The 25,688-nt window shown below is 29.2% G+C and overlaps 1 protein-coding gene across 1 annotated transcript in view; it reads left to right on the top strand.

The window, feature by feature from the left end:
* Nucleotides 1-17,967: 17,967 nt before the first annotated feature.
* Nucleotides 17,968-25,688, top strand: part of PGRP-LA (Peptidoglycan recognition protein LA) — a 29,371-nt gene continuing 21,650 nt past the window's right edge. Inside the window, exon 1 of the mRNA XM_065504614.1 lies at nt 17,968-18,481. Coding sequence (XP_065360686.1) covers nt 18,184-18,481 — 298 coding nt within the window. The 5' untranslated portion in view covers nt 17,968-18,183. The remainder of the gene's footprint in view (nt 18,482-25,688) is intronic.

Below are 25,688 nucleotides of genomic sequence, written 5' to 3'. Positions count from 1 at the left end.
AAATCATTAAAGCAGTTTCATTTATATACTTATGCCGAATGTATGAAAAAATAAATGTTTTTTTTTTAATTTTGAGGAGTAATAGTCAGAATAGTGTTTGTGCAGAAAAGTTAAGCCAATTTGGATAATGCTGACGAGATGTCAAAGGTTGAAATTTCAGACTGGGCCAATTAGCTGAAGCTTTTGCGGCCACGTGATCGATGTCATGTGGAAAATTCAGTACTTTACCTTAAATAATGTTTTCTTTTTTGGGTGTGTTTATTACAGTTGTCAAACTCAGTTTATCAAAAACAACCGAAATATTTTTTATTAATTAATAGCAACAATGATATGCAATTTCCAAAAAAACCTTTGGAAAATGTATTCTCCTTCTTATATTTCAGAAATATTTGCATTATACAATAGTTTTACTCCTTTTAGCGGAGGAACTTCTCCCTTTTTTCAAAGTGAACCAGAAAAATTTGTAACATTTTATTATGTATCCGGCAACTTCAATTAGACCATTGATTCCACATCAATGATTTATTACGAAAAATTTGAATCTTTATGCAATATATGCTGTTAGTCAGCCTTTGGGTAAAATAATGAGCATCTGGTTTGAAAAATGTCAAGCAATTGAGCCGATTTCAACCCAAAAATATAATTATTACGAGGGTGGGTCAATAAGTCTGTGACTTTTTGAATTTCCCGGATCTTAACTGAAAGGGCAGCGCAGCTTTGGTCAATAGGCATCTATCAGTTGACTCCTGTCAAAATTTGAACAAGCTGCGTTATTTAGTTTATGTTTGACAGCCATTGATAGCAGACTAACTCGTTGCTTGATTGGAAAAAAGTGAATTTCGTCTGCTCATTAAGCATTATATTTTGGGAAAAAAAAAACATCTGTCAAATAAAGGCTAAGTTTGACAAATACTATGGGAACTCTCAACCATCAATTTCAATGGTAAAAAAGTGGATTACTGAATTTCGTAGTGGCCGTACAAGCACAAAAAATGCCAAACATTTTGGATGACCAGTTGAGATCTCTACACCCGAAACAATTGAAAACGATATGCTGTTGGCTGATTGGAGATTGAAATTGCGACAGATTGTGGAAGCCATAGGCATCTAACATGGCTCAGTGGTTTCAATTTTGAATGATCACTTGGGTATGAGAAAGCTTTTCGCAAGATGTCTGCCGCGTTTGCTCACAATGGCTAAAATCCATGAATTAGGCTACGAAATCCTCCCTATTCTGCTGACTTAGCCCCGAAAGGGATAAACAAATTAGATAAACGTTGGTCAAAGTGCATAGAGCTCAAAGGAGACTATGTTAAAAACTAAAATAATTTTTATCCAAAGAGCTGTGTTTCCAGAAACTCCTTACAATTATTCCGAGCTAAATTCAAGAAAATTTTTATATACGAAAAGTCCATAACATTTGCTCATGTATTTCTTACTATTTCATTTATTTAAGGTACATATCTGCAGTTATGTTAAAAAATCAGCCATTGGCCATTTTTTAATAAATCTGCCTTTGGACCATTGAAAACTGTAGCTAAAATTATTTATTCCTTTAATAAGTAAACATATGAAAACTAAGGTAGCCTAAATATTTGGTCAAAATATTGGAAATTACGGGAAAATACATGCTGGTAAACATAAATATTTATTTTAATTTTAGAAAAAAGGTGATATTTTATATTTTATCAGATATCAGATAATGTTCATAGCTGAACTATAGCATAGATTTTATGACCATTTAACTGTGGGAGGGTTCCAACTTAAAACTGCTTAAATTGTTTACTGGTTCATTATTTTTAGTTAATTTTTGCCATAATATTAGAACTGATTTTACTCATTTTCAACAGCAAAAATTTCAGATCGTTAGAGTAAATATATATATAAGTTTTTATTTAGCCATTAAAAAGGGCTAACTGATAATAAAAATATGGCTAAAGGCTAAATTAATTTTTTAGTGGCTAAACAATTATCATTGTTTAATTTAGATAAAAGTTGCTTTAAATCAATATGTTCCCTTTTTTCGCACCATATTTTATATTCACCAAGAGTTAGGCCGAAATTCGATTTTTTTTTGGCAAAAGATTTGGACAGATTTATTTATTTCTTGTAATTTTTTTAACAATATTAATTTATTTTTAATCATAATACAATTATTTTCTGCTATTATTTAAAAATGTTTATATCATTACAGTAATATAGAAAGGCCATTACTTGTGTTTTTTTAAGTCGAGATTTTTTGGCTAAATCTAGACGTACAAAAAGAAAACACTAGTTATGAATGTATGTAAAAAATATTGAAAACAAATTTTTTTAAAGAATTTTAAAAATGAATTTCGGTGCATGAAATTGACTTAAAAATATTTTTGTATTATTTTGAAACATAGTGGATAAAATGTATAAAGCAAACGAAATGTTTTAATAATGTTTGCTTAGAGTAATATTTATCAATCACAACAAATATACTCATATACGTGAGTTCTTGTCCTCTTATTTATCAAAATTTTAGGTTATACGAAATTTCTTAAGTCAAATCGGTCAGGTGGATAAAGAGATTGAAACAAAATATTCGATGTTCATATAGTAGAGTATCAATTACATATACAATTGCAGCTTACAAATTAATTTTTAAAACTACATAAACTACAGTACAAGAACTTCCCAAAATAAAATACAGATTTTATAAATAATTTTAAAATATTATATGCACCTACATACACATAAACCCATAATTATCTACACACTCACTCACACACATTCATATGATAATTATTAATAATTCGTTTGTAAATTTATAATGACAATTTTTAAAAAATATTTTACAAATTCAATTCAATTGCAGACAACACAAAAACCAAACAAAATTTTAACTGCATTCGTATGTTTTATTTTATAAAATTTTATATTAAATAAACTAAATTTATGTATGAATAAATGAATGAATGTAAGTTCATATATTTTAAATTTAACTAACTAAATATTATTCTACAAACTAGTCAAATTTGTTAACATTGGATTCCGACAGTCAGTCAGTAAGTCAGTGGGTTTATTAGTCAAACTATTGTTGTTGCTGTTTTTAGTTAATTTATTTTTAATGTTTATTTTATTAAAAAACTGTTTTTATATAAAATGAAATTGTTAACGAAATACTTATACATAAAGGATTTATGAGATTTATAATATTGTAATAAGTATTAATAATAACTGAATAACAAATATAAAATACATATGTACGTGCATGAATTTCTATGGATATGTATGCAATTTATATGTATGATGAATATAATAAAATAAAACAATTATTAAATAATATTGAATTTATAAATTCACCCATGAAAAATTAAATAAATATTTAAAATAGTTAAATAGAAAATATTACATTTAATGAAACATTTTGTAAATAAAAATTCTTATTGAGCTTTCAAGTAACCAACCAGTTTTTTTATTTCATTTCTTAACAGCCTGTTTATAGAACACAGTCGTATTGTTTTTTTTTTACTACAACAAAATACATGTTAATTCGTTTCCAGTTTCGTTCAAGTCTATAAACTGGATTTTTATTGCAGGTAATGTAATCACATTTTTATACCCTACACCACCATAGTGGGGAGGGTAAAATGCGTTTGTGCAGATGTTTGTAACGCCCAAAAATATTACAATACCCAATCACTTTCTGAGTCGATTAAACGATGTCCGTCCGTCTGGCTGGGCGGCTGGCTGGCTGTCCATTAAACCTTGTGCGCAAAGTACAGGTCGCAATTTTGAACATATATTTCGATCAAATTTGGCACACATAAATTTTTCGGCCCAAGAACCTATCCCCCATACAAATGTCCTCCCGAAATTGGACTTTATCGGTCATAAATGTTTAATTAATGTATTTATCTCCACAAATTTCGCTCCAAATAAGTTTTATATATACGAAATTTATGTCATCAAATTTTGTTACGATCGGTCCATAATTAGTCATAGCTCCCATATAGACCCGCTTCCGAAAATCACTTTAACGTGCATAAATCTCTTAAAAATGTTGGTATACACACAAAATTCACCACAAATAACTTTCATGTAGACATAAATCACACGACCTAATTTCATGGTGATCGGTCCATAATTGGTCATAGCTCCCATATAAGGCCCACTTCCGAAAATCACTCACGAATATAAATTATTGATATTTTAGAAGTAAAATGTTTTTGCTCATGTACTTAGTGTAGGGTATTATGTGGTCGGGCTTGACCAGGCTTGGCCAGTACAAATATCAATGATTACTGAATGTTGGAACATTCAGTATCAAAATTTGATTCGGTCATCAATTCCATACCAGAGATTGGTAATCTCGATATCAATATAAATAGTGCCTTTTTAAGTATTTTTATTGAAAAAATATCTATAATTTTTCTCACAAACTTTTTGCTTTATAAGCTGACATTTAAGCATCAATGAAACGAAAAGATTTGAAATTTGATTTTAATTAGGGCTGAAATAGTAGGCTGTAATTCATTTTTTACAGTTGAACTAATTGTCATGGCTTGAATTTCAATAGCGTTTGAGTGGTATTCCTACAACTACAATAATATACACATACAGATATATGTATAAAGAAAAGTACATATTTAATTTAAGCGATACAATCAAATTCATATTATACTTTAATTAAATGAAATGCAAAATAATCAATTATCGGTCCAAAATAAAAAAATTAAACCCTGTCCAGCGCTAGGTGAAAAGAGCTAGTAAAAATATAATTGTGATTTATTGTTTGTATATGCATGTTAATCGGCGCCATCTATATGTCAGGTTTTGTAATATACGAGGTTTGTGTTTCTACTATTATTACGTTGCCAACTTAAATATAAAAGTTGTGTCTAGGAAAAACTTCAAATACAAACATTTTAATATTTCATTAATTGCTAAGACTAACGTTTTCAAAAAATTAATAAACGTGTAAAATAATTGGTAATCTATCTTATTCTTCTATCTTCTATATTCTTCTATATATATAAAATACAAAAAATGTTTTTACCTATGTCCGTTATAGACTCTGAGACCATCCAACCGATTAGCTCTAAACTGGTATCATTGGAAAGGAAATTTTCTGAATATGGTTTTAGACACCTAAAATACTACATTAGGTTCATTCGATGCTTTCGTAAAGAAGATTTTCGAAGTTTCTCATACAAACATTTTTCATCTATATACATTAGAGTGACAGCCGATTTTTTTTTAGATTTCAAAGAGTGCCGGGTGGAATATTGTGACACTAGGCCTAAATGTTAAGTGCTGAAAATTTGAGCCAAATCTGGCAACGATTTCTGGACGCGCATCGAGGTCAAAGTTCAGATATATGCAAAATTATACTATTTATATGGAATAAATAGGAGAAACTCGTTAAATTTCTGCATTGTTTTCTAGAAATGTATAGATTTATTTATATTAATGAATATTACATTAAAAATTTATTTTTGGAAGTTAACCCTGCATCTCCTTTGGGTCAAAATGACCCAAAAACTGTATTATCGCCAAAATTCAGAAAAAATGCAAACTTTTCAGATATTTTAAAAATTTTGCTACTAAATAAATACTTTTGCAATTGAATGCAAAAGAATCGAAATGCTTACGTAATTATCGTTGTAATGAGATATAAATGACAAAATTTGGTTAAAAAATGTTAAAGTTATTACAAATTCGCCAGACCATTAACGTGTTTCAGGCCACTTGAACAAAAAATTTAGGAAAAAAAAATTAACATATTTCGAGAAAAATTAAAATAAAAGCTAATTTTTATTTAAAATATATCCGTATTTACTTGTGTATGTGTTTTTGTCTTCGTAGGATACCGTTAACCTATTCGCAGGTATGGCCAAAAAAAAATATTTTTTTAACGGCTGTTTCAAATCTCCATTTTCAAATTTATAAAAATTTTGTTAAACAAATTTCTGAATTTTTTGATCATCACATTGGGATTTATTGAGATCAAAATAGGGAATAAAAATATGAAAAAATTATGTCAATACCTCTTACAGCTTTTCCGTACCTGCGATTTAAATTTTGCTATTTTCAAGAAAAACTAATTTTTTGTCCATATTTAGGCGAATGAGCCCAATTTCCTTAATGTTATAAATCGGCCCAAAAATTTATAACATTTCGCTATCTTTTCTTTATAAATTCCAAATATTGAAAAATTTGACATTTGACTTTCACGATTTAAGGTTATCGTTTTCCGATTTCAGTAAAACTTTCAGACCATATTTAAAATTACAAGACCTATAATATTATGAATAGGTTTTACTTAAAATTTATAACATTAAGGAAATTGGGCTCATTCGCCTAAATATGGACAAAAATTTAGTTTTTCTTGAAAATCGCAAAATTTAAATCGCAGGTACGGAAAAGCTGTAAGAGGTATTGACATAATTTTTTCATATTTTTATTCCCTATTTTGATCTCAATAAATCCCAATGTGATGATCAAAAAATTCTGAAATTTGTTTAACAAAATTTTTATAAATTTGAAAATGGAGATTTGAAACAGCCGTTAAAAAAATATTTTTTTTTGGCCATACCTGCGAATAGGTTAACGGTATCCTACGAAGACAAAAACACATACATAAGTAAATACGGATATATTTTAAATAAAAATTAGCTTTTATTTTAATTTTTCTCGAAATATGTTAATTTTTTTTTTAAATTTGTTGTTCAAGTGGCCTGAAATACGTTAATGGTCTGGCGAATTTGTAATAACCAGGGAAACCAAAATATGCAAATGCATGTTTTTCCTGGTGAGTCTAATGGGCAGATGGATAAGATATTTATACGTTTCAGAACTATTTAAGAATTTTGGCATCGATTTGTTAGTGCATATTTTTGCATATTTTACCATTAAATGCATATTTTTGCATATATTTGTTTTAAGAGCATATTTATGTTATATTTTTGCGTTTTTAGAGCACATTTTACTGTTTAATAGCATATTTTGACTTTATCAAAAACAAATTTTGTCTTACTTATTTTTCGCTGTAGTGTTACAGGTTTTTACTTCCTTTGTTTAAAATTCAAAATTGCAAAATAGATGGCTTTTTTATACTCTGCACCACCATAGTGGGGAGGGTATTATGCGTTTGTGCAGATGTTTGTAACGCCCAAAAATATTAGTCTAACACCCACCTTAAAGTATACCGATCGACTTAGAATCACTTTCTGAGTCGATTAAACGATGTCCGTCCGCCCGTCTGGTCGGCTGGCTGGCTGTCCATGTAAACCTTGTGCGCAGTGTACAGGTCGCAATTTTGAAGATATTTCGATCAAATTTAGTACATATTATTTTTTCGTCCCAAGGACCAAGCCTATTGAAACTGGCTGAAATCGGTCCATTATTTCTCCTAGCCCCCATACAAATGTCCTTCCGAAATTGGACTTTATCGGTCATAAATCTTTAATTTATAAATGTATCTCCACAAATTGCGCTCCAAATAAGTTTTATATATACAAAATTCATGTCACTAAATTTTGTTACGATCGGTCCATAATTAGTCATAGCTCCCATATAGACCCGCTTCCGAAAATCACTTTAACGTGCATAAATCGCTTAAAAATGTTGGTATACTCACAAAATTCAACATAGTAAACTTTCATATAGACACAAATCACACGACCTAATTCCATATAAGGCCCACTTCCGAAAATCACTCAAAAATACAAATTATTGAAATTTTAAAAGAAAAATGTTTTTACTCTTTTATATGGTATTATATGGTCGGGCTTGACCGGCCATACTTTCTTACTTGTTTTAATATAAAATAAGCACTATTTTAATAATAATTTATTGCAATAATAACCTTAATTGAAGAATTGCCTTTATATTTATATAAAACTAGCTGTCCCGGCAAACGATGTTCAGCCATAGTTCACACCAGAGCTGTAAATGAATCATTCTTTTTTGATTTTAATTCATTATGAATTAGCTAAATTTTGAATTAATTCATTGAATTGAAAAAATGAATTGAATGAAATTTGAATCAATTCAAACGAATTAGGCAGAAATGAATTTCAATTCATTTCCAATTCAAATGAATTTGTAAAAATGAATTGCAATTCATTTACAATTCATTTGAATTGAATTGATTTTGAATTAATTCAAATGAATTAGAAAAAAGAATAGCAATTCAAATGAATGATTCAAAAATGAGTTGCAATCAATCAAATTCAAGAGCAGATCTCTAGGGGGAATGAAAGATTTCTCCTACCAAAATGAAAATATCCAGTACAAAAATTGAAAAGCCTTGTCCTGTATACGCGCCTGATCAATGAAAACATGGTGTTTGGAGTTTATTTATTCAAGAAGAACTGATTTTTATTTTGAAATACGCTGAACGACAAAACATATTTAATATTCAAGAAGCAATTAATAATTTTTGAAATTTTGTGACCCACGACCACCCAACAACAAACTTTTTGCTAATATTTATATTATATTTATTTCAAAAAAATAAAACTATCTTCCAAAAATAATCAAAAATAAGGAAAACTAACAATGTATGTAGTTCAAAACACAATTGAGTTTCATTAATAAGGCTAATTAGATTTAATTAGAATGCATCATTCACCTTAAACAACAATAGCTTTTCAAAATTATCATCTGAAAGAAATCCACGTTTAGGGATGTTTAGAATAGAGGCGTACGAAAATAATCTTTCAACACCAGCTGACGATGGTAACGGCGCATTATATTTAAAGGAAGACTTTTTAACCGTTGATTAATTATACTGCATACTTAATGACATTGAAGAATCTGCTAAATATGCTGCGAATTTCGCGTCGGAGTTGGAAATGAATTGCTAATTTTTTTTTTAATTCGTTTGAATTAATTCAAAATCAATTCAATTCAAATGAATTGTAAATGAATTGAATTAATTCAAAATCAATTCAATTCATTTGAATTGGAAACGAATTGCAATTCATTTTTACCAAATTCATTTGAATTAATTCAAAATCAATTCAATTCATTTGAATTGGAAACGAATTGCAATTCATTTTTACCAAATTCATTTGAATTGACTCAAATTTCATTCAATTCATTTTTTTGTGTGAATGATTCGCGAATTAATTCAAAAATGAGTGATTCATTTACAGCTCTGGTTCACACAAAGTTTGAAGACTCCCACTATAATCGTACTCCAGATATACATTAATAAATTTTTACTTTGTATGTGAGGTGCCATGCGCATTGTTCCTATATAGGTCAATTGTGAATCTAAACCCACTCAAAATAGTTTGTTTTTTTTAGAGCATATTTTTTAAATTTTAAGAGCATATTTTAAAGTTTTTACTGCATATTTAAAGCGCTTAAAACACTTTTTTTAGAGCATATTTCCGGTTTCCCTGGTAATAACTTTAAAATTTTTTAACCAAATTTTGTCATTTATATCTCATTACAACGATAATTACGTACACATTTCGATTCTTTTGCATTCAATTGCAAAAGTATTTATTTAGTAGCAAAATTTTTAAAATATCTGAATTTTGGCGATAATACAGTTTTTGGGTCATTTTGACCCAAAGGAGATGCAGGGTTAACTTCCAAAAATAAATTTTTAATGTAATATTCATTAATATAAATAAATCTATTCATTTCTAGAAAACAGTGCAGGAATTTAACGAGTAAAATTTTGCATAAATCTGAACTTTGACCTCAATGCGCGTCCAGAAATCGTTGACCGATTTGGCTCAAATTTTCAGTACTTAACTTTTAGGCCTAGTGTCACAATATTCCACCCGGCACTCTTCAAAATTTTAACAAAAAAATTTTTCCATACAACTGATTGTCACTCTAATATACATATATACAAATGGATGTATATTCCGAATGAACTCAAAAACGGCTTGACCGATTTTGATGAAATTTTCAGGGAATCTTCAAAATAGCCCAGCGGATAACACTGTATAGTCAGATGAACGAAGAACAAGTCGTCAAATATTATACTGAATTTTTGAAAAATCGAGATGCAATATAAAACAGATGTTTTCTAAAGGCCAGTAACGCGGACCGGGTTCAGCGAGTATAATATAAGTATATAGACTCTGAAACCATCCAACCAATTAGCTCCAAACCGGTTTCATTGGAAACGAAATTTCCTGAAGATGGTTTTAGAAAACTAAAATACTACATTATATCCATTTGGTTCATTCGTAAAGCCGATTTTCGAATTTTCCCACACAAACATTTTACCCAAAATTGAACTTTTGAAGTCCTTCTAAAAAAATTCAAATGGATTTTGTCACTTTTTAAAAATTTGAACGTATAAGGGGTTAAATTAATCCCTCTTTTTGGTACTTTTTATACATTAATATGGTATAAAATTAATTAATAAATAATTTTTAGCGTAGTAGCATACGCTGCACAGTGGTTTAGAAACTTTTTTTTTTTGAAATAATTCGGTATCTCGGGAACTATTGGAGATATTATTACAAAATTTCACATGGTTAGAGCTGAGGTGTTTTTGAGTTGAATTACATTTGTTCAGCTTCCTAGGGGTAATACGGGCCAGTTTGTGCCCCCTCAAAGTTGGTCACCTCGGGTCTCAAAATTTTTAAAAAAATCCCCAAAAATTCATTTATGATCCGAATGAGCTGAAATTTAAAATATATATAGTCCTTGAGAAGATCTGCGCTTACATGTGTAGGTTATCTCCTTCAGTTGAAGAGATATTTAGGTTTATTATTTTTTTTTTTTTTAATTTTGCTCAATTTTTTTTGTTTTTTAGATATGGCGGCCCTACGGAGGGTCGAATTTGGTAACAGTTATCTCGTCCGTGTAAAAAGTTACACGCATCCAAAGTTGGAACATGTAAAATGGGCCTAATTTTTTACGATTTTTCCTAAAAAAGTCCCTATATTTTTTCTTGTGTAGAAACAAATTTTCTTTGGGACTATATACAATTTTATATGTTCCGGAAAGAAAACTTAATGCAAAAGCATGTAAAGTAAAATTGGGCTCACTTAAGCGGACACAATATCCCCCAGACCTATCCAAACTTGGACAATTTTAAAAAAAATATTTAGGTTTCAGTAAAAAATTCTAAAAAGGCAAAGCACCGATCCTCGAAAAAGTTCCGTATTTGTATAACCCTATATGTTGTTTAAATACTTAGAAAGTTGTTTTACTATCACACGGTAAATAGCGTCACAGTAGGCACTTTTCTAAAAAAACTCAGTTTTTGGAACACATTTTCCCCGTTTTAGGAATTTCGGTATTTGAAAATAAAAAATGTCAAAAATTATAATGTCATTAATTTAAGGACATTTGGATCTAAATTAGTTCCCAATTTTGTTATGATATCTTTAACCGTTAAAATTTTACATTAAATCAAATTTTATATTTTTATTCGTGGAAAATCACCATATGAAAGTTTTTTTAGTTTTTAAGGTAAATGAAGTCCCAAAATTTGAAATTCAAACACATACTGACTTAACAGAAATTTTAGTGTAACAGATTTTTGCACGCATTATATGAAAAAATGTACAAATTTGTCAAAGCGGGCAAGGTTTGTGGAACTTCTGAGGAGTAAATAAAGGCTTTTTATATAAGTATTTGATATTGTTGAAAACATTATGACCTGGGGATTGATATTTTAGTAAAATTAAATAATTTTATAAAATTTTGTGACTTCATTTACCTTAAAAACTAAAAAAACTTTCATATGGTGATTTTCCACGAATAAAAATATAAAATTTGATTTAATGTAAAATTTTAACGGTTAAAGATATCATAATTATGTTTCCAAATCGCTATAGAGAGCGTTTGTAATTATTTGGTAAAAAATTGCAGTGGATTTTGGAGCATTTATCATATATTAAGATTAACATCTAAATTTGACTTCAAAAATTTAAACAAAATTGTCAAAAAGCCTAACAATAGTGAAATTATTTGTTTTCTTTAAAACTGCGGAAAAATAAGAAAACCTTTTTTGCATTTTTATTATTGGAAATCAAAATACCGTGACATTTCCTATGTTTCTTCCTTTCTCATCAATTGATTGTTTTTTAATGATTTCCTAATATCTTTGTTACAATTTGTAACAAACGTGATATTTTCGATATTTTTGAACATGATATTTTCGATGGATCTTAATATTCTGAACAATTGCTGGAAAGATGTTTAATTATACATTAGTGGTAAACTGTTAATGCCCAACCATAACTGTCTCAAGCAACCTTAAGTTTTTTTTTAAATGTATTTTGATAAGAAGTTGCCCATTTTCTTTTCTTTTAATTTTTTATGTATTTTTTACTATTTGTTAAATTTTGATATTTGTGTGTGAATATTTTTAATTTAATTCAAATATATGGAAACTAAGATCCCTTAAGTCAATGAAAATTTAATGCAGATAATTCGATTATGGGTACTCTATTTTTTTCTTTAAGTAGCTTAGGCAAATTATCATTGGACCTTAACAAAATTGTAAAATATAGAAATGAAAAATTACTATACAAGCAATAAAATTATATTTAGAAAACAAAATAATGGGAAAATAGAAAATATGCAGTTATGAGTTAAATATGCACTAACAAATCGATGCGAAAATTCTTATAATTGTCTGAAACGGATAAATAACTAACTCATATGTTTATACGACGCACAGCAAAAAATATGATATTGCATATTTTTGGTTGCCCTGCTAATAAATATAAAAAAGTGTTAGAAGACAAACTAAAGAAGTAATTGATCTTCTTTTAAATAATAAAATCAACAAATAATATATTATTTGTGAAGCTTATTCTACAATTATATAAAAAAGCTCATACAAATATTGAGACGAATAAGCTTTTCTATAAAAAAATTAATACAACAGCGGCATTCACAATGTAGAGTACTTGGCCTAGTAAAACAGCAGAAAAGCTATTTATTGACAAACATTTCAATTTCTAATGTATTTTGTTTTTAGTTTTTTGATATTGTGCTCTTTTACTACATTACCAGGCCAACTACTCTACATTGTGAATACCGCTAATATTATTTTCGTAAGTTTATTCTACAATTGCAAGGATAAGCTTATAGTAATCATACATATATAATATTTTCACGAGGGTTCTGTTTTGATTTTTCTACAATTGTTACGATAGCCTTTTTCAATATATTCTAAAGTTTTTTTCAAGCTTAAGGCTATAGCTTTCACCATACTATTGCTAGTTTGCCCATTTTTGACCTAAACAAAGTTTTTTCAAGGCTTTATATATTACCATTATACAAATATATATGAATGTTAGTATTTACATTGTATGGGAGGAGCCACGCCCACTACTGATGGTCCGATCATTCTTGCCCTAAATATTAATATTGATGGTAGAATTACCCGTACAAAATTTATGGACTCTATCTCTAATAGTATTCTATATATTCGATTTTTTAAATTTACTTCATATGGTAGGTGCCACGCCCTCTATCAATACTCCGCCAAGTTTTTCCTCAAATATTTATAAAAACGGCAGAAACGCTTTTGAACAATTTTATGAAATTTTACATACCTCACAGCATATGTGAGGTGCAACGCCCACTCCCATTTGTGCCTCAAATATTCATACCAACGGTGGAATTGCTCATGTATGAGAGGAACCATGCCCACTTGAAATTTCAAAATAAAAATTATCCCATTGTTCCTTCCGGACAATTTCACAGAAAATGTGTTTTTCTTCATCCAACTAATTTTTGTTCATATTTGGAGTAAAAAGATTATACAATTCTAGAGTTTTGTTTAATTAAAATCATTTTTAAAAACAACTGTTAAAATTTGTCAAATGTGAGATTTTCGTTTTTTGTAAGGCTTTTTTATATGACAAATGATTCAGAATAAAAAGATAAGACACAACTTATACATTACATTACATAAATTATATACGAAAAACTTAATTGAAATATGTAAAGGAATTCAATTACTATATTTAATTGGATTATTTTCAATTAAACATTTTGATGATCCGAGCAAATTCAAAATTGTTTTAATTAATATAATCCATTTCGTAATTTAAACTAATTTTTATATTTTTGCTGTGTACATATTTTTGAATAAAATGTTGCCTGCTAGTTTTACTATTTTCCATCGTCGTTATTACATTTATAGGGGACGAACGCGATCGTATCAGGAATGGAATATGAAATTTTTATTCGGTATCAATATTCAAAAGTACTTTTTGCTTTTTAGTTTTTAAGGTAAATGACGTCCGAAAAATTCATAAAATTATTTCGTTTTACTAAAATATCAGTCCTAAAGTCCTACGGTTTTCACCAATACCAAATACTTATATAATATGCTTATACTTACTTGCCCCCTTTAAAAAATTTTAAATTTTTTTTCATATATTCCATGCAAAATGTGTATACTTACATATCAAATGTAACTTATGAATTCAAGCACATGCTGAATTAAAGGAAAGGTTGGTACAACACATTTTAAAAGGGGAGCTTCTGCAGAGCTTCAGCTCCAACCATGTGAAATTTCGTAACACTATCTCCAATAATTCCCGAGATACCGATTTATTAAAAAAAATAATGTTTCAAAACCACTATGCACTGTGTGCCAGTCGGAGACACAGAATTAAAGTTGATCATCCAAAAGATAATAAGATCCTTCAATAATAGTGTGCATTAAAGAATATTTTCAGTGAACGATCAACATTTTGATGAGATACAAAATTAATATTTATTCGTCTTGTTAGAGTATTTTACACAAACAAATTCCAAATCCGAATTGATTTTTCTCTCAACACTTTATTTTTTTTTTTTCAAATAAAAATATAAAAATAAATACAAACATTAATTTACGTACATATGTACATTAGTATGCAGTTGATATGTATGACTGATTGTCGTCTGTCGGTCGGACTGAGTGTATGTATGGATGTGAGAGCATTTTAACGAATATTAGTTCGTAAGTGAATGACAGTCAGCGTTGCCATTTTAGTTATTTTTAACCAAAATTGGTTATTTTCAGTGATGTGTATTTATTTTTACTAGGATCGCCTGGTGGCCGAAATTCGACCACTTTTAACCCTCCGACGGTTGAGGAGAAATTGCCCTTATATGAAGTACAAGGTCCACAGGGACCTTGTACTGAAAACCCATGAAAAAAGGTCCCCAGGGACCTTCTCACCCGCCGGAGGTTTAAAACGCTTTTTTCCACTTTTATATTGTGCACATCTAGAGAAAAAAAACCTTTTAAACCATATATCGCTGGCTTAACATGCAAAGTCTCTAAGTCCACTTTTTTTAGAAATTGAGATTTTAATGCAGTAATGTACAATAAGTAAAAATACATTGATTACAAAGAAAAAAATTGGAGTTATCTCGCATTTTGTTGTTGTTTTGTAGTGATGAGCAAAAGCGCTTAGTCCAATTTAACACAATTTATCACAAGAAAATGTTCTAAGTCCCTATAAAAAGTACAGTTTAACCATTTCTGTCAAATTGTTCAATGACATGTATTAAAACAAGTAAGTAAGAAAAAATGGTCGGTCATGCCCAACCATTTTTTTCTTTTAAAATTTAAAAAAGTAATTTTCGGAAGAGGGTCTTATTTGGGAACTATGACTAATTATGGGCCGATCGCCATTAAAGTTATTTGCGTTGAATTTTATGTGTATACCAACATTTTTAATAGATTAATGTCGTTAAAGTGATTTTTGGAAGCGGGCCCTGTATATGGGCTATGACTAATTATAGACTATAGATTATGACATGATTTCCATAGTAAAAATATTTCGGGAGGACATTTGTATGGGAGCTAGGGGAAATAATGGACCGATTTCAGCTAGTTTCAATATGCTTCGTCCTTGGGCCTAAAAAAGTGTATATACCACATTTTATCGAAATGTTTTTTTAAAATTTAAAAAAAATGTTTTTTTCTAAATTGTTTTTTTTCAAGTTTTTTAAAATTATTAGTGATAAACAAGTAGGAGAGCTATATTTGGCTGTGCCGAATCTTATATATCCTTCTTAAAAAAGTTTTTTCCAAATTTTTTTTTTTACATTTTTTTTAAATTTTTAAAATTTTTTAAATATTTAAAAATTTTTTTAAATCTTTAAAAATTAAAAAAAAAATTATGGGAAAAAAAATTGTTTGATGAAAAAAAAATTCGGGTTAAAATATATTATTCCTGATTTTTGCCCATTGTAGGTCCAACTTTCTATAGCCTTATATAAATCGTTGCAATGGACTTTGAAATTTCTATCATTAGATAAGTAATCCAGATATAAAAACTAGTAAATAAGAAATGAAAGACAAGTTCTAAGAAAAAGACCTAAGTCCATAGAAAAAATACAAACTAAGCAATAGGAAAAGCTCTAAGTCCAAAAAACCTTTTATCTCGGCAAATACTTATGTTATCATTTTTGTTTTACGCACATCGAAAAAAAACACAAATACAAAAAAAATTGCGTTTACAGAATTCAAAAATATTTACGCAAAAAAAAGTTTGAATGTTTTTTGTCTCTCCTGTAAAATTTTAAAATATGGACTTAGAGCCTTTGCAAGTTAAGCCAGCAATATGTATGTTTCATCAATATTGGTGGACAATAACATACTTAAAAGTGTACCACAAAAAAACGTGTGGCCTATTTATATATAAGGTACCCACCATCAAAAAAGATTTTGTCATTCCGTTTGTAACACATCAAAATATTTGTCGCAGACACACATTACATATATTCTGGGTCCGTTTGTTGATAGGGCCCAAACGAAAGGAGCTAGCTCCTCAAATACTCTCTGTTGATAAGGTTTGTTATAGAAAATGGGCAATATCGTTCCATGATTTCACCTAGCCGCAATATGTTGATTATAGGGCAATCCTGATAAAATTTTGAACTGCTAGTACTAAGTACTCTGAACTTATACTGTAAAGTATGACGAAAATTGGTAAATATTTCGTCCCCTCAATAAAACAAAAGTTTTTATTGCATAATAAGAATCGACATAACTGATTTTATATGTGTCCAAAATTTGGTGAAATTCTACTTCCACAAAGTGTTTTATTAAGGGGACGATTTGTTCCCTCAAAAAATGACTTCAACGTTCATAATTGTCTTATAATAATTAATATCGTGATGAAATTGGACATAAACATGTTTAATATGAACCTAAATATTTCTACTAACATTTGTAAAGAACGGTACATAATTGACCCTACCCTCCATATAACCGCAATATCACAAAGTATATATGATCTGAATCGTTATAGATAGCGGGGTCGATATAGGCATGTCCGTCTGACCGTCTGTATGTTGAAATCAACTTTCCGTAGCCGCCAAATAACTTACATACTTGCTTCATACATCAATATATAGGGCTCGGTTGCTATTTAAAATCGAGACAATCAGCCTACAAATGACTGAGATATAAGGAAAAAACCAGGACAACCTTGATTTTTGACCTATATTTCATCTATATCGGGATTACTAAGTCATTAAAAAAGACAATATGGAAATCAAAGACCTTTGCATCGGCGTATATAAGGACAAAGTAAGTCGGACCTACAATGATCAAAATCGAGAAAAATATTTTTTACCTAGAATTAAAAAAAACATTTTTTTTGCCATAAAATTTTGTTCGCTAACAAATTAATTTTTTTTTTAATTTTGTTTATCTAAAAATATTTAAAATTTTTATTTAAAAGTATAATTTGGTGAAGGGTATATAAGTTTCGGCACAGCCGAATATAGGTCTATGATTTTCATAATACTCTTAAGGTTAAAATCTTCATATAGAATTTATTTTTAAGTACAATATTAAAAATTGTAATTTCATACTTTTGTTGATATTTTAGAAAATATTGTATTTAATAAAAATATTTTGTTTGGTTATTTTTTTTTTAAAAAAAAAAACTTGTTTACAAATATTTTGAGGTTGCGGCAACACTGAATATCAACACACAAATATCAAAATGTAGTTGAATGCAATTCTCCTCAGTATCAATTGAGATTGCTTTCGGTCCGGTCGATCGTAATAGTGTTGAATATTTGTAATCGGAAACCAAGATTATTTACAAAATCTTATTTACATGCAAATGTGGATTAGTTGTTGGAATAATGCCGTAGACGCAAAATAATATTTACTTATGTATAATCTTAATTACGCATGTGCAACACGAAAGAATAGCTAGTTTAGTTTGTTGTAATTGTAATTTAAAAAAAAACATGCAAGAACCAAACAGTGCCGAACAACATTCGTATAATGCTGCAGCAAATACTGCTGCAAACAATGTGTTATGGAATCTATCGGGACGTCAGACACCGAATGCGCCATCCTTGCCCACATCACTGCCGCAGAGTATGTTCGCTAATCCGGCCTTACAACCGACCAGTGTTGTAAACCTCTCAAATTCGACAGATGTGGTTATCGGTCCAATGACCCAGTACCAGGGTCCAGTCACCATTTACCAATACATGGACGCAACAGTGGAGTCACGATCTATGCAGGCAAACGGAGGTGGTGGTATGTGTCACATGACATTCTAAGTTTAGTCAATAATTAATTACAAACTTACAACCGATTAGTTGTAATTGCATCTACACACTTGAAACAAAACAAACACTCCAAATTTTGCCGATTTGAGTGGAAATGTAGATGACGCAAAGACATGTGTATGGGTTAATTTAAAGCTTGTTGCGTTATACGACTAATAAAAGCTTGGAATTTCCGTGCTTCTCTCACTACACCACTCACACACTGGCTCAAAATCAACTAAAACGAGTACAATTTATTTTGCAAAAACAAGTCAAATAAAACAAATTAAAATCCATGACTGATAAAAACATACAAGAAACACACTTTTTAAATGAATGAACTGTGTGTGTTATGTGTGTGTAGTGTTGCCAAATGTCCCGATTTTTGCGTGACTGTCCCGCTTCTAACCACTGAATTCTAATAAAAATAAATATTTATTATCAGGGCAAGGATTTCTATGCAAATGCATGTTTGTATTCAGTAACTCAAAATCACTTTTGACAATTTATCTTTCCGAATCGAAGAATTTGCAACAAAATGGCATCGATTTGTTGTTGCATATTTTTGCATATTTTGTTATAAATGCATATTTTTCTTTTAAATGCATATATTTAGCACATTTTTCCAATTTCTTGCATATTTAATTTTCTTTAGATTTATATTTGTAGCAGCTAAAGACATAGAGTGGAAACTCTCCTGTCAAAGACCTAACTCAGTTGTCAAAAACCTAAGTGTTGAGAATGTATTAGTAAAAGAAACTATGTGAAAACAAAAACAACACTCGTATGTGCAACTTTTTTGAGTAATTTTTTTGTTTGAGTTTTTTTCGAGTTTCCGCTCTATGTTCTCTATGACTAAAGGTTTGTCTAAAGGTATTTTATTTAAAAATTATTCATGTAACATGATTAGCACATGGTTTACAACGAGTTGCCGAAGAAATTAGATCTCAATTTGAAGATATAGATTAATTTCGAATGGAAAAAAGTCTTTTTAAAAGCACCATCTGTATGTTGCTTAATTTAAAGAAAAGTAACCAGTACAATTACATATACATTTCGATTCTTTTAAATTCAATTGCAAAAGTATTTAGTCAGTAGCAAACATTTTTAAAAAACTGAAAAATTTGCATTTGTTTGCAATGCGAATTTTAGCGATAATGAAGGAGATACAGTGTTAATCTCTAACAATTTTTTTAATGTAATTTTCATTAATATAAATCTACATATTTCTGGAAAACAATGCAGAAAATTAACGAGTTTCACCCATTTATTTCATATAAATAGTAAAAATTTAGCATATATCTAAACTTTGACCTAGATGTGTGTCTCGAAATCATTGTCCAATTTGGCTAAAATTTCCAGCACTTAACTTTTAGGCCTAGAGTCACAATATTAAACTCTTTGAAATCCAAAAAAAATCGGCTGTCGCCTTAATGTACATATATTGAAACTGTGACCAGAAATTTATATTTTTCTTGTATTAATAAATATATTTCAAATAAAAAACTTGTTTTTATTGCATATTTTTGTAATTTGTAGTGCATATTTTATCTCTTTATAGTGCATATTATAAGCGCATATTTTTAATTTTTTAGTGCATGAAAATCCTTGCCTTGTTTATTACCTTAGTGGTACTTTTTTTTGTCCCCACTGAGGTAATAAATTTGTATCAAATAAATTTCAGTATCCTAGTAGGAGGGCTCATAATAAAATATTCATATGTAAATTATACCAAAAATAAACACAACTTTTATCCCTTAAGGGTTCGAACTTCCAAAACGGGAAAATACATTTCAAAATACAAATTATTAAGCATACAGTGCACCCCAAAATATGAACAATTTTTACTTCCATAGGGTACTCTAAAATATTAACTTACATATACTACGTTTATACGCACGACTTAATCGCAAATAAATATATTGAAATTAGAAGAATTAGCCGTATAAACAGTGTATTAATTTTTATACCCTTCAGCTTCGTGAGAAGGGTATATATAAGTTTGTCATTCCGTTTGTAATTTCTACATTTTTCATTTCCGACCCTATAAAGTATATATATTCTGGATCCTTATAGATAGCGGAGTCGATTAAGCCATGTCCGTCTGTCTGTCTGTCTGTCTGTCTGTCTGTCTGTCTGTCTGTTGAAATCAATTTTCTGAAGGCCCCAGATATGTCCGGGATCCAAATCTTCAACAATTCTGTCAGACATACTTTCGAGAATTTTGCTATTTAAAATCAGAAAAAACCGTCCATAAATAACGGAGATATGAGCAAAAATCCGAGACAACCTCTGAAAATTTCATCAAAAAACACAATGTATTGCATGCTTTGACAAAAAACAACAAAACGTATGCTTGGATGTGCAAGCTTTGCGTATTTTTTTTTTTTTTTGTGTTTTGTTTCTTTTGGCGTTGTTGTTGTTTTTTATACAACTAAACTTTTGTTTGGTTGTGTGTTGGTTTTGTTGACAAAAAATCAACAAATCGTATGTTTGAATGTGCATGCTTTGCGTATTTTGTTTCTTTTGGCGTTGTTGTTGTTTTTTATACAATTAAACGTATATTTGGATGTGTGTTGGTTTCATTGCCTTGCGTATTTTGTTTTTGTTTTTTCTTTTGGTGTTTTGTTTCGTTTGGCGTTGTTGTTTTTTGTGTTCTTGATAAATTTAGGATTCTGTACGCTGAAAGTGGGCAATTTACATACATATACATATACTAATTATAAAAAATAATAATGCATCCACAACAATGGTGAAGGGTATATAAGATTCGGCATAGCCGAATATAGCACTCTTACTTGTTTATTTTCAAATAGCTACATCACGAAAACAATTCCTGATTAACGACACTACACTCAGGTCTCAACGATTTTTTTTAGAATTTTTACAGATTTTAAAAGTTTAGATGTTTTTTTTAAATTTTAGTGATGAAAATAATATTTTACAATATGATTATATCATCTAGTGATGAAAGCGACGTTGAGCCAATTACAAAACGATGCAGACAATTATTCAGTGATTCAGATTAATCATATATATTTACAGAACTTCCTTAAAAATGTTTTAGCTTATTTTTTGGATAATTTTCTGTTTTTTTCTGTAATTAATGAATTAATATTATATTTTCGTTTCTTTTTGTTTAAACGGGTTTTGTTTTTACTGTTTAAGTAAATGAAATAAATATATTTTTGTTGACTTTTTTATGCGATTTTGTTCTGATTTTTTAATTAAAATCTGAATTTATGCGGTTTTTCAGAATTTTGGAAAGAATCATTAAATTTTATATGAAGCTAGAGTATCGTTTTATGCGAATTCAATTTATGCGTTTTTTTATGGAACGCATCTATCGCATAAAACGAGACCTGAGTGTATTTTCAAATAAGATTTTAAACATTGCCATATTTTTTAACGTTTTTAGTTTTTCTTTCATTTTTTAAATATTTCATTGCGTTTTTGCATTAATTGGATTGCAAGACAAACAAGAATTTTGAATTCTTTCATTTTAGCATTTAAAAAAATAAGAATTTTCCGTAACCAAAGTGACATACATATAAAAAGAGAGTTAGTTAATTGCAAATTATTTTTATTTGCGAATAGGCTACGTATAAACGTAGTAATAGTGAACTAAGCTGTTCGTATTTTAAAGCTTTTTAAAATATGAACTCTTATTTTTGTTTTTTTAACGTATTTTATCTATCTACACAGAGTTGAAATCTAAATCAACAGGGTAGTGGCTAAATTCTAATTCAAATGCTTAATAATTTTTGAACTTCCCTAGCTGTTGATGGGGTTTGTAACGCACAAAAATATTAGTCTAACACCCACCTTAAAGTATACCGATCGACTTAGAATCACTTTCTGAGTCGATTTTGAAGATATTTCGACAAAATTTGGTACATATTATTTTTTCGGCCCAAGGACCAAGCCTATTGAAACTGGCTGAAGTTGGTCCATTATTTCACCTAGCCCCCATACAAATGTCCTTCCGAAATTGGACTTTATCGGTCATAAATGTTTAATTTATAAATACATCTCCACAAATTGCGCTTTAAATAAGTTTTATATATACAAAATTCATGTCACCAAATTTTGGTACGATCGGTCTATAATTAGTCATAGCTCCCGTATAGACCCGCTTCCGAAAATCACTTTAACGTGCATAAATCGCTTAAAAATGTTGGTATACTCACAAAATTCAACGTAGTAAAATTTCATATAGACACAAATCACACGACCTAATTTCATGGTGATCGGTCCATAATTGGTCATAGCCCCCATATAAGGGCCACTTCCGAAAATCACTCAAAAATATAAATTATTGAAATTTTAAAAGAAAAATGTTTTTGCTCTTTTACTTAGTGTAGGGTATTATATGGTCGGGCTTGACCGACCATACTTTCTTACTTGTTTTTTCTTGAGCACATGAACACAGATTTTATTCGTCTGAAATATGTTGGCAAAATGGTGTATTTTGAAATTTCGAACTTTGACGGATGAACGGGGGAAAGGAAAATTGGTACTTTCTCATAATGGTACTTTTAGTACTTTTTCTTTATTCTAATGGTACTTGTTCCATACATTTGTAATCATGAACCTAGAATCATTAAATTAGATTCATATAATGCTGAATGAGTTAGAATCCACAAATTTTGGATTTATTGGTACCTTTTAAATTTTCTACAATATAATAATGGACATAGAAACATGAAACTAAGCATATATTGTCTTTATACAATTGTAAACTTATTTGTTTCGTACCACTTAATATATTTTTAATCAATTAGTGCCTAAGTATTTTTTTATTCTACAAATTGTCTCTATTGGTCTCTTGATAACTTGTTTGGAATGTTTCTAATTACCTGATCAAAGAGATCTATGGATTTTTGTAAAAAAAATTATGGCCAATACAAAAAGCCCATAAACAAGAGATTGAAAAAATTGACGGGTAATGTGGTATACCATGTTCTGTTAATATTGTATCCTAAACAACTTAACCGATGCATAGTATTTTAATTTGTAAATGAGTTGCGTTTTGTTTAAATCATGTTCAATGGATTCGGTTAAAGTTGGCGGCTGACCAAGCTTACCAGAATCTCCTCAATACATTCTTCGCTTCGTAGGAGACATTGAATGACTGAAGCGATAACAAGTAAGAGTGCTATATTCGGCTATGCCGAATCTTATATACCGTCCACCTTTGTTGTGGATGCATTATTATTTTTTATAATTAGTATATACATACGTATGTACATTAGGGATATAACTGATTTTGGCAAAATTTTTGGCATACTACCACGTGCTGGCCAATGTTGTATAAGTAATGAAAATCATTTTTTTAGGTCATTTGGAATCAAAAACATCACGCACCAACAGCAATTTCTAAAATAAACCAATTTTTTTTTCACTGAACAATTATATAAATAATTTAAATTTTTTTTGCAAGTGTGAGGGATACTTCCCTTATTTAAAAATTATCTTTTGTAGTATGTCCGCAGTTGTTATTAAAATAAAATATATTGTAAATATTGAAAATATTCAATGAAAAACTTTATTGCGTTTGGTGCGTGAACTTTTTTAACAACCGCAAAAAAATAATACTGTGGTTTTTCATATTTTTAATGCTCTATCCGACTATGCTATGCCAATTTGTTGGTACTTTATAAAGTATATATATTCTGGATCCTTATAGATATGATATAAGTCATGTCCGTCTGTCTGTTGAAATCAATTTTCTGAAGACCCCAGATATCTTCGGGATCCAAATCTTTAATAATTCTGTCAGACATGCTTTCGAGAAGTTTCCTATTCAAAATCAACAAAATCAAGATCGGATATATGAGGAAAAAACCAGGACAACCTCGATTTTTGATCTATATCTGGAATACTAATTCATTAATATAGACAATATGGATATCTAATGATAGAAGACCTTTGCAACGACGTATATAAGACAATAGTAAGTTGGACCTACAATGGGTCACCAAAAAAAGTTGATAAACCAACAATTTTTTTTTCAAATTAAAAAAAAAAATAAAAATTTAAAAAAATAAATATTGAAATAACAATACAAAATTTTTTTTGGTTGCTTTTATAACCGACATTGGCCAAATACCTTGAAAAATCTGAAATAAGTCCCACTGCTCCAGAATTGGTTTGTAGAGTCACGGAATTCTTCACAGATCAACCTTTAATAGTAGAGCACCTTTAATATGTAGTAACTATAATCACATTGTATTTCATACGTTTTCGATCATTTTGTTATAGTTAGATTTTAAGACATGTATTGCTGGAAAGAAAAGCTCCTATATTTAAAAAACCTTACCATTACCTATTCATTTTTTAACAGATTCGTGTTGTAAATATGTCAGGTTTTATAAGTTGCGAGATCGCTATGTAAAAAATGCAAGAAAATCTGAACTGTGATTTAAATTTTTTAAGTTATGGTACAATATTTTTAATGATTAATTGGCAATGGTCTCGAGGTGGAATGTATTTAGTCAAATTCCGTTATAGGTCTGAAATTCAATACAATAAAATTTCCAGGGCCCCATATGTTTTTTTTTGTAATTATTTGGCAAATGGAATTTTTCGAAAAATCTAATTAAAATTTTTTGAATTCTAAGTAAGTGAATATTTTCTTTTCATTGAGCAAACAGAAATTGATCAAGATATACATACATATCAATAATATTACTAGATGTTCCCCATAATTGGATTGCATAAGTGTTTAACAATTCTTTGTCTCTCGTGACTTAATCTTTAGAAAAAGAGTTCTGAGTCGTTATATACATACATATGTATTTTGAAACATTTGAAAATATAATTTTGTTTATTATTTAAGCTCTGGAATGAAAATGTATTAATTTTAATTCTCTGGAAATAATTAAAATTCAAAACATGCAATAACTACGTTGTTTATTTATTATTGTTTTTTTTATCTTTTGTACAACTACAATGCAGCAAATAATTAAGAGAAAAATAAAATAAAACAAGTAAAAAAGTATATTCGGGCACGCCCGACCATATAATACCCTACACATATGATTATAAACAGTTTTCTTTTAATATGAAACTTATTGGAATACCAACATTTTTAAGATATTTATGCTCGATAAAGTGATTTTCGGAAGTGGGTCTTATATTTAATTTGTATGGATATTAATGGAATTTTTGAGAATGTTGCTTATATGGGAGTT

The sequence above is a fragment of the Calliphora vicina genome, chromosome 3, assembly GCF_958450345.1.
Source record: "Calliphora vicina chromosome 3, idCalVici1.1, whole genome shotgun sequence".
NCBI classification, from domain to species: Eukaryota; Metazoa; Arthropoda; class Insecta; order Diptera; family Calliphoridae; genus Calliphora; species Calliphora vicina.
The sequence above is the reverse complement of the archived record's forward strand: the minus strand, read 5'-3'. Positions and strand labels throughout refer to the sequence as shown.